The sequence below is a fragment of the Eufriesea mexicana genome, unplaced genomic scaffold, assembly GCF_001483705.2.
Source record: "Eufriesea mexicana isolate 0111107269 unplaced genomic scaffold, ASM148370v2 scaffold863, whole genome shotgun sequence".
In the NCBI taxonomy this organism is placed as follows: Eukaryota; Metazoa; Arthropoda; class Insecta; order Hymenoptera; family Apidae; genus Eufriesea; species Eufriesea mexicana.
The window spans coordinates 330,324-341,215 of NW_016909035.1; the positions used below are offsets into that span (position 1 = coordinate 330,324).

Consider the following 10,892-nt stretch of genomic DNA (forward strand, 5'->3'; position numbering starts at 1 on the left):
ACTTTTTCACGGGAATTTCTCGATTCAACGTGGTTGCAATTGTACCTCAACAATGGTCGTGCCTAAAACAAAACGAAACAAACGGAACGGGAAACGGAGAGAAACGGGGGAAAATGGAAGAGAAATGAAAATGGGGGAATAAAAGGAGGGAAAGACGATTACCAGCCGGGATATAATAATCGAATGAAACCTGGAACCTAGCGCGAAACGAGAATAATTTAGCGGACGAAGCTCAGTCGGAATTGAATCTCCCCAAGTTCCTTGACCTTTCAAACACTATTTTTTATGCGAAATATCGAATACGCCACTCGTGGGTGTATCGCGAAGCTAACGTCGGGGTTGTTCAAGTGCCAAGCTTTTCGAAAGTGTCTTTCCACGAGAACCTGAGATACGATTTAATCCTACCGGGTATAGCACAAACGTTGAAATTTGATCATTTTCACGTTCACGGCAAATTCTTCTACGCCGCGTTAAGCAACGCGCGTATCTTCCAAAGAGTATCCGTTGTTCGGTAAACCATCGACTTCCGACAGATCTTCCTTCGCCTTCCTCCCGGCAGAAAATACAGTCTTTCCGATATATTCGCACAAAGAAACCGCGGGCTGATCAAATTTCGTTTGCGATATACCCCGTGAAACGATAGAAACCAATTTCTAAACACGTCGAACGAGGTATATAACGAGATTTCGCGTATTTTAATATAAAGACGATTCGTAGTAATTGCATTTAGAGACGAACAACGTAACTGTTAGAGGAAAACAGATCGATAAGCACACACGCAACGATGTACTTCCAGGTTGCATTCCGAGGAACGAAGTTTAACGATACAGAGATATCGCGAGGGACGAGACCCTGTTAAATTACACAACGATATTACAAAACGTTGGTTCGATGTATTGGATGTATTTATGTATATGATGTAAAAGCTGTTATTGGCCGACAGATTAAAGCATGTCGATTAGGAGGACCAAGTGGTATCTGAAGTTTTGAGAACCTCGAACACTCCTTCACCTATAGACGCTCCAAGTATACGCGAAGATATCCGAGCACCGATAATTGTTCCATTTTTTCGTCATCGGGGCAGGATGCACCGATACCGAGTCGCGACTCGCGATTCGCGTACGACCTCGAGATTCTGTCGAAGCGTCGAGGTATCTCGCATCACGGCAAACACCGCTACCATACGCCCAGATGTTCAGGAATTCGGCAAAAGAAAGACCTCTTTGCGTAACGAAGTATCCTCGTCTAATTGGACGCCGGGCCCGTGCCAAGACGCTCGCGCATTCGATACACGACGGCCGCAGTCGTCGAGACAATGCGTATTGGCCTGAGAACAACGAGCGATATTTTCGTAGCTGAATTCGAGGCAGCACAGGAAACACCTGCCGAGTCTCTGAAAATTATCATCAGGGTCTCTCCGTGGCGAGCCAGGCTTGACACTTTGACTGCCACGTTGGTCATATATGACCACGGACACGGTTTACCCTGTGACACCGTGGTGGTCGTTGTAGTAAAACTACAATTGCAAAAATTGGACGAAAATTGACAGCTAGTTGACTGTCAATCGTTACCAAAGCACCAAAAAGGTGACTGTCAATGAGATAAACGCTCCATTGGGTAAGAATGTTGTCTTATGTCACCGATTTATTATTATTTTGCCATTATAAGCTTTGAACAATAATGGCGTCCTGAGGGAAACACGTGATTTCGACGTGACAGTCAAAGAGTTAACCCTTCGCTAGACGAGAACCCAAACTCCTGTCAATTCTGGATGAACGTATAATGGTTGCCTCGAAATATTTATAAGGACGCTTTGCTTCATCACGACTCTTGCTATGCAGAATCCAGCGGCCTCCGCGAAATTCCACGCACTTTCGCGATCGTTTGTTCCGCGTTTGACCGAATGGTATCGAACGGTATCGGCTGGTGGTGTCAACGGCCTCCGCGGATTAATTATTTGTTAATTACATACGCGAACCAGTTTATCGGGTCACGAATACGAGGCACCGGATGTGTCCGTCGTCCAACGTCGCAGCCTCGCGCCGCGGCGAAAAAAGAAACGAGCCCACCGTGTCGGAAACCGAGAGCAGATCGTTTTAAAAAAAGAAAGAAAAATCGTTGCGAAGACTCGACGTGGCTGTTACCTTGAGATAAGCCGCGGGTCAGGAGACCGCGTAATAAAGTACACTTGCGTGTGCGAGATATCGCCTCGATTAACAAGGCTAATTATCGTTGCACCGCGCAGGTCAGGATTAAAATTCGATAATTAATTGGCCGAGAAAACAAGTGTCGATACGAACGCCATTTCGAGTCGCGAGATGTCTCGCGAAAGTTTCCTCCGAGGGAAATTGAGAAATAATTGCGCGGCGGATAGCATGCGTCAAGGGGCGAGTTGGGGGGAAGAATACGTTCACTGGGCAAGTCTGTTAACTCCAATTTTTTGAAAAATATTAAATATCAAAAGCTATGAGTACACCGAGTGCTTTGACACTTAAATTTAAGATTTCTCAAAAAGTGGACATAATCGATTTGTGCAAAGAACGGCTCAATTAACGCTGACTTCCGAAAAATTGTTATCGCTGCTGCGAGACGTGGAATAGAAGCACAACCTTGAGAGCGACTCGTGCAACGCAACGATACGCAACAAGGAAACAAGAAAACACAAATAAAGTGGGCCGAGCCCCATTTTGGCGTGCGAAGATCGAGCACGGAATTCTCGAAAACCTCGACGAATTTATTCGCATGCCAGCTACGTGAATCAGACAGCGCGAATTGCGAGTTCCACTTTATTTGCGTAACGATATTTCCGGTCGCGTTTCGACCATGAACGGCCCCAAAGAATTTCCTTCGACCGCCCCTGCGTTGTACCTCGCACACCTCTGCAGTTTTGCCCGTCAGCCGTTCTCTATTCGCGTTTCCGAGTAGTCTGAATCATACGATCTATCCCGATACCGCCGTTACGTCTACCGATAAATTTCCCAAGTGACCAAAATCGCCGGAAGATCCGAGAAAATGACCCCAGACTCGATTATCGAGTGTCCAGGTGTAAAGGATGCAGGTTCTCATAGATATTCCAAGAAATTTCTATTAACTCGAACCCGTTTCGAGCCGGAAAACTACCAGACAATTAGCCAACAGCCTATCATTAAGTACTCGAGTAGCTAAATACTTGCTCCGATCACGAAGCTCTCTCGAAACGAGAGACTACGAGGATCCTAACGGAGGTTTCTATTAACTGAAACAGTTCGATGGGATTCGAAATCGATTGGACGAAAATAAGTGACGCTTGCCGTGAGAATCCAAGTTCAATGCTGAAACGAAAGCAAACAGCTCTTTACGTGGTCAGGAGCGAGGAGCCGGCCCTCTGGCTTGCTTACCCGTTCGCCAGCGCATCAACATCCGGCCCAGAACGGGGCTCGACTAAAAATACCGATCAATAACTATCGCCCGATAGGATGCACGCGAGAAAGAGAGGATATTCCGTGACTCCGAAATAAAGTCTAACAGCGAGGACCGTTCGACGACAGGCTGCCATAAATCAACGAGCGGCGGATCGACAAGGCTCTGGCATCCGTCGTCGGTTCACAACCGTGAGCGTCGCGACACGCTGTTAGTCGATGCTATTTCGACGTGAAAATAGTGGGGCGTCTCTCTATTTCGGTCGAACGAGCCAGGGCCGTTCAGTCTACGGCCTGGCTTCCTCACCAGGAGGCCGCGGGTCCGAATTTCCCATTTCCATCGTTGCGAGGCAAGGGAAAACCGCGCTCGAGACTAGCTGCAGCGAGAGAAACCCGCGTGGGTCAGGCTGCCCGCCGGTTCTCAGCGATCCTTGGGCCCCGTTTCAGTGAGCCACGCGATCCAAATGCTCGGATAGAAGGCAAGACAAAGCTATCGACTCTGGAACCAGTTCGAGCTCTCGACCGTGAACTTGCGAGACTTTGGAAAGGAAGGATTGCGAGCGAAGATGTTGTGGTCGGAGCCTGACGAGGAGGAAGAGGCGCTACTATGTAGCCCTGCTCTCATGGCCAGGAGGGCCTCGGAGTCGTGGATCGTCGCACCTCCCGTGGAGGTATGAACCGGTCAGAGAAAACCCAAATTCCAAAATCGCCTGTCTCAGCCACGAACCCTCGGGAGCGAAGTGAAACTTCACCTCTTTCCATCGCGTCCCCTAACCTCTGTCAAGATCAAGCGTGGAACGCGAGGTTGCTACCTGTTTTGAAAATATCAAGAAAATCTTGATCCACGCGAGTCCACGATCGTAATCGTCGAGGACGGTGATTTAATTTTCGATCTAAAATTCGAATCTTCGTGGAAATACGAAGTGACACGGTCTAGAGACCATCAGCTGTTCGAGATTCAGCTGGAATGGCGTAAATAGATAAGAAACGACTGTCCACGGAGATTGCTACGGTGCAAATCGTTCGATAAGCCGGGTTTGATAGCGTGGCAAGCGGGGGCTGGGGTGGTAGATGGGAAAGGGGAGCGTATCGGGAATGAAAGCCGGGCTCTTCTACTCAGATATTGTGCGACATTATCGGTGCAATTTACAGCACGCTCGAGAAATAGTCTCGAAACCTCGGAACAGAGTCCCGATGAACCGTGGCGGCAGATACGGCCGGGAAATAAGACGAATCGTGGCGATTGAGGCTAATTAACGGTATCGAAGAAAAATTATCGGCGAAGGGTGGCAGGGGCGCCAGTCTAATTTTACGCTTGCTGAAACGCGGAAAAGTTGCACGCGCGAGATACCGGGGCAACGATTATCGTAACACTGCGACCGATAAATCAACGTTCGGCCATTGATTCCGATTGGCAATTATATGCGGAGTATCCGCATTTCGAGCATCTACTTCCTCCTCGAAGTTTCTTTCTCTTAACACGTTGACGACCTGGTATTTCACTAATTAATTAATTTAATTATTTATTTATCTTAACGGGTAATAATCCTTTGGAAACAAGAAAAATAATATAGTACAGTACAGAGTTATCTAGAGTCGTTATTGGTCGATGAAAGATACAATATACTATGCTCAAAATGAGTGGGTGAACAGACAAAATTTAAGGACTGGGAGAAACGGAATCCTGTTGAAACAGTTGTAGTGGCCATAAAGGTACTTGTGCTGCTGCTGTTTCAAAAAATTACGGTATCTTAAAGACTCGTGGGATGAATCTAAATTAAACGTACATCAAATTTGGGAACAGTTAATGATGCCATTAAGTACCTTATACGCAAACATAAAGTCGTACATAAGTCATCTCCATGCTTTCACGTAGGACTGGGCATGTAGTGACATTACTGCTCTAAAAATGCTTTAGAATGGTTATATTCCAACAATTTTTAATACAATATGAAGTATTCCCCTATAATGTATCTAATATTTCTCTCTTGTGTGATATCGAGTGAAAAGTTGAATAACTATTACATAATAATATAAAACGCAGATAACGATTTAGCCATTTAATGCTATATGCTAGAAAGAACATTTTTCAACGCATACTAACGAACAGGATCACATACCGATAATTTTAAATGAAGAAAAACGCGATAAAGTACATAGATGTAGGATAATTGGAAATCTGCGTGACCGGTTGTCAACGTGCAGGCGACTCGGTCGTCAACGTGTTAATTATCCAGTTGCATCAGTCGCGTACGAGATGCGCAGAGGTTGCAGAGCTTAAAGGTTAACGTGGAACGCATCGTTGGAGAAGAAACGACACACAGTTCTACGATACGTGGTCGGATAATTTTTACCACTTTGTTATCGGCTCTGCACGAGCCGGGGAAAAATCGATGTCGAAGGTCAACGCATCGCGTTAACCGGGATTTGAATTCCTGGCCTTTGCATCGTTATTACGTACGATTACGAGCGAGGTTGCACGTTTTGGAACTGGTCCAAGGATTCCCTGTCTTTCTCCCTTCGCTGTCCCGTTTTCTCTGCTTCTTCAAAATGTGCAGCTAATGAACACGTAAACGTCCCCGGAGCTTGACGCCGCGCCAAGCGAATTCGAGCCATTTCTTAAAACCATATTCTAACCAACGAACCTTAACCTTAACCATTCTTGCAAATTCTTATCAATTAACCGCGGTCTTCTTATCTACCTTGCCTCGCGACGATAAATGGCGATCCCGAGTAGTCGTTAATCGCGATGATCCGCGATATTTCCGGCTGGATGAAGATCGATGATACTCGCGAATCGATGCTGACGGGAAATCGAAAATGGGTGGCGGAATTTCGCGAAGATATTGCCGAATTCCTGGCACGTGGCTGACTTTCGAGGCCGTTCACCGAAAGGGCCTTTTATCGGCCCGTGACGCGTTCACGATATACGTGCATCCATAGAAATAAGGCTTTATATGATCGATCGCGTCCAAGAGCCACCTCTCTCTCTTTGTTTCCCGTTTCTTTTCTTCGTGCAGGCGATGCCCGCGGCGGCAGTGTCCCTTCAACGAAAGAAATCACTGCCGGATGTGGCTCAACCTATTCAGTTGACGGCAACGGCACCGCTATCCAGGGAGGAAGTCAGTGTCCTGAGCAGCATGAGGAGAGAGGAGATCCGCAGGCAGATCGACGAGAGCGAAAGACTCAGGGCCAATCCTCTGCTGTACCTGGTCAGTCCACAGGTTAAAGTGAGTATACCGATCGGTTTTCAACCTCGGACTTTCAATTTCGCATCGAAATTTCGCGTTTTCGATAAACAACGCGTAATAGAGATAAAAGACAGTTTACAGGGGAAAAATAAAAGAACCAGGCCTTTGTCCGTTGCGGCGCAGAAAATTGCCATTCAATGCAAATATCGAGCGTGGTTCCGCATTACAATGTATAATTTCACGGCAGTCTAATTAGACACGTAAATGTATTTAAACGGAGTATCGTTCGATAATACTCTCCTAAGTGGTTCGCGTTATAAATTTAATATGAGTGTCAAAGCTTTAATTAAACCGCGGCTGTTCCGTCTTCCTCCTTCGCTCCAAATATACCCAGGTCTTCAAGGTTTCTCGGGGTCTCGTGAATGAGTCGGTCCATCGACCAAAGCGTCTCTATCGGGATTATCGACGACCGAGAAAATTTGTATCGGACGTGGCCAAATACGCGGGTACGGGGGACGAAGGACGACGATCGGGCGTAGATCGGCGATGGCGAGCTGCGTCGTGTGCGTGGTACGTTTGTAGAATTAAACGTGACACGTTGGGAGCCATGACCTTGGCTAAAAGCGGAAAGTGGGGAGAAAGCCTCATGTTCGAATCGACGACGCAAAAACCGCTTGTTTCTTATCGGCTGATTGCAAGAGTAGGACACTCGAGTACCGATACGAAATAATTCTGAATAATTAATCGAAGCGGTCGGTTCGCGTATCCGGTCTCCCATAGGGCAGCCTTTCAATCGCAAATGCGAACGATTTGTACGCGTCGCCTATGACCGTTGCACGCTTCGCGAAAACGCACGAGGAACTATCGATCCTCCTTTAATCTCGCCACGCATACGCTTTCCCGCTCACGGATTCTTGTTTACCCTCGTCTTATGCAACGAAACGAAAAGCGACGACGAAAGTGCTTCTGGTCGTTTAAGCCGAACGCGATCCATAAATCGGGCCCATTGACACCTCCTTGCTCGTAACCGGCGCGCGTGCGCTCGTTAATTACAAACATCGCGCGGTATTTATAATGCGTTTTAACGCGATACGAAGCCGAACTGCGTTTACTTGCACATCTGCATACCTCAGCTGTAAATCCCGCGATTCGCCTTTTTGCGTCGTACCGCGTTTGTATCGTGACATTATCGCGCATCGCGACTGCGGCTGTTATCGATCATCGGGGAAGCTTTGCTCGAAAAATCTGTTCGGAGTCCACTCGCTCGATCGGTTCGAGGCATTCCGAGCGGCTGCCCGAGTGTCCGCGTGAAACTTAATTAATTCCCCCGTGAAATTTGTACTACGATTTCTATGGCCGATAAGGCCCCGTAAAAGGACAAACGAGTAGTAAATAATACAGAGACTCGCGGTCGAAACAGGTTTCTGATTCGTACGAAAATTTCCAGGACTGGTTCTCTCGGCAGCAGCTGGTGATGCTGGTGGTGTTCATCAACATATCCTTAGGCCTGATGTTCTTCAAGCTGCTGACGTAGCAGCTAGCCGACGATTGGGTTCACGGGCTCGTGGTGGACGTGACCTGAGACCCGGGCGCGCCGCGACGCCCCGTGTCGTCACCGAATACCAGGATTAAAACGATAAACAGGGGGCCGCGATCGCGTGTCCCCGTGACAAAATCACGAAAAATAAAACCGCTGAAAACGGCTTTCGAGCGATCCAACTCGGTCCCACGGTGGTAAGGTTGGACAAAGGGAACGTTGGACCTCGAGGATTCGCGTGGGACAGGAACGAGGCGAGGCGAAGAAGGCGACTTGGACGCAGAGAAGAATTTTTGTTGTCGAATATCCGGGACCGACAGGAACGGACGAATTCGTCGTCGAGGTCGTTTGGGATCATTCGAGGATGATTCGTCGACGCGATTCGATTTGGCAGGACCTCCTCTGGCGAGGGTGCAAGACACGTCCGGTTTGTCAGGATGGGAGGGACGATGGAAGAGAGAAGAATATGGCTGGTTTTTTCTCGGACAGGGTACCGGCGTGGTACCCTGGCGCATGTATCGTATATATTTTTACACCGAATATTTTAATAATAATAATATTAATATTTGTAAGGGCGCGATCGCGTGCCGGGGATGACGGGACCGATCGCGCTCTAGAACACGGTGCGCACACACGAATCTCTCTACACTTTTCCTGTTCTTTCTCGACGGTCGACTCGAGCGCGGACACCGGGAACGACTTTTATACGCGAAGCTATAGAGCAAGCTAGATTTAGCGTGAAACATTTTTGCACGTGGAAACTTGTCCGAGCGGGGAACGCGGGGACGATCGAACATATTTTTCAAAACCCGTTTTAAACCCCCGATCGATCGCGGGGTGTGTCGTATATGACGTTTCAGACGTAGACTCGCCGTGGACAAGTCGGACCGAGGCACGTTTGACGATGGGTTAGAATTTCTACGCAATTGTTACGATTTCTACGAATTTCATAGACGAACCGGAGTCACGTCGTTGTACGGTTAACGTTACGACGTATCCATGTGTTATCGACGTGTCCATGTAATCGTATGGGTGTTATGTGGATTATCGGTATAAATGTAATTGTAATCGTGCAGAATCCTGTGGGATGATCGCTTCGTTCGCGAAGCCTTTGCGTGTAGCCTTTGCCTTCCACGTCGAACTGTACATAAGACACTTCTCCCCCCACCCTCACCGATTTTTATACACGCGTTAGGATCGAGGATCGTGCGTTGTTGCGTCGATCGTTGCGACGCGATCGGAGTGTATTTTTTTTTTTCTTATTTTCCTTCTCCCGATCCGAGAATCGTGCGAGGAAAAGAATGAAAACATCGACTTCGGATCGTGGCGGTGAAGGTCACGATAAAGCGTTGCGCTTATCTCTGTCGTTGCAGCGTAATTGTATCGTTTCGAAGGAAAAATAGGGAAGAATGGAATCGGTGATGAGAAAAGTCTCGAACGGCTATATGGAAAAACCTGTTTGACATTTGCGAGAAAGGGAAATTCTTGGAAAAATCGAATTTCCCTTGTTAGGGCGCGCACGATTCGAAAGCCAGCCTAGAGAAGAGCCTTTGTATTTGCACGGCGGATATTTCGTCGGTGTGGTCGTGCACAATTTTTGCAAATTAACGCAGTGTAGGTTTAAATCCATCGACGAGAAGGCGACGTCGTGTCGTTGTGACGTTCGCTGGATTAACGAAGTTTTTACAAGGAAAATTACTCGCATCAATTTTTCGGCCGTTTCCCTATGGAATCCTCTTCGATAAGCGGAAGAGAAGGCGAAACCGTAGAAGAAATTGTCTTTGCGCGACGTAGATCGCGCGCACGTCGATCATTTTTTCACGCGGTGGTACGGAGGTATACTTGGATCATCGCGATCGAGGATCGACCTCCCTGCGCTCGAGCGATCGCATTTTTCTAGCCTCAGGCATAGCTTGTACACCTAGACGAATTTGTAAATAAAAGAGAAGAGCGTTATATAGATCGCGACCGTCACGATTGATCGAAGGGCCGAAGATAATTGGCAGCCGCCATGATGACGCGTCGCGTTGCTACGAAGGTAGACGGCCGGCTAATAAACCGTTTCGAAGCTATTTTTCCAAAGAAGAAAAGACTCGCTATTTTCATCCTACGCTGATTAATATACACATATATATTTTCCTCTTTGTACCTACACGCTAGCACTTTCACGTGCCATCTCGAGTACTTACTTGGCAACTGTTAGGATGAAAATAGGCAAAACGCTCACGCGCGTGACGAATTTCTTGCGAATCGAAATGCGTACGATGCTCGAACCGCCTTGTCTTTGTCCCGGCGTCGTGCATCGAGCCATGATTTCGAGGATTAATTTTCATTTCTGCGCCCGAGTCGAGGTAAACGGGGGGTAATCGGATTGGCAACGGGGCCGGGGGGCGGAGAGGACGAAGACAAACGGTGACCGGGCATCTTAGGAACGAAATAATGAAATTTTTATGAACTATGAACGGTTCGAAAGTGTTTTTTGTTACGAAGATCGTTCGTATTTAAGTATAATTCAATGCTATTGTATCGCGACGGCCGGCTTGCTCGTTGTCGCGGAAACATGTACTGTATATATATATATTGCAACCACATACATATATATATATATACATATATGTGTATATATACATATATATATATATATATATGAAGGGATTAATTAGTACTGCGAGGGAGCAGCTCTGAAAATTTGATAAACCAGTCTGAGAGCGAGAGAGCGAGAGAGAGAGAGAGAGAGAGAGAGAGAGAGAGAGAGAGAGAGAGAGA

At 47.3% G+C, this 10,892-nt stretch overlaps 1 protein-coding gene across 1 annotated transcript; it reads left to right on the forward strand.

Annotated features, from left to right (window-relative positions):
- Nucleotides 1–3,608: 3,608 nt before the first annotated feature.
- LOC108547071 (uncharacterized) lies at nucleotides 3,609–10,563 on the forward strand. The gene is made up of 3 exons (XM_017899427.1): nucleotides 3,609–4,069; nucleotides 6,419–6,628; nucleotides 8,037–10,563. The coding sequence occupies exons 1-3, from the start codon at nucleotides 3,965–3,967 to the stop codon at nucleotides 8,121–8,123; spliced, it is 402 nt and encodes a 133-aa protein (XP_017754916.1). The 5' UTR covers nucleotides 3,609–3,964; the 3' UTR covers nucleotides 8,124–10,563.
- Nucleotides 10,564–10,892: the final 329 nt, after the last annotated feature.

What these genes read in the sequence shown, in the direction of transcription:
- LOC108547071 (XM_017899427.1), top strand. Translation starts at nt 3,965, where the DNA reads ATGTTGTGGTCGGAGCCTGACGAGGAGGAAGAGGCGCTACTATGTAGC. An exon ending in TCGTCGCACCTCCCGTGGAG is followed by an intron (nt 4,070 to 6,418) that starts GTATGAACCGGT and finishes TTCTTCGTGCAG; the next exon opens with GCGATGCCCGCGGCGGCAGT. An exon ending in TGGTCAGTCCACAGGTTAAA is followed by an intron (nt 6,629 to 8,036) that starts GTGAGTATACCG and finishes GAAAATTTCCAG; the next exon opens with GACTGGTTCTCTCGGCAGCA.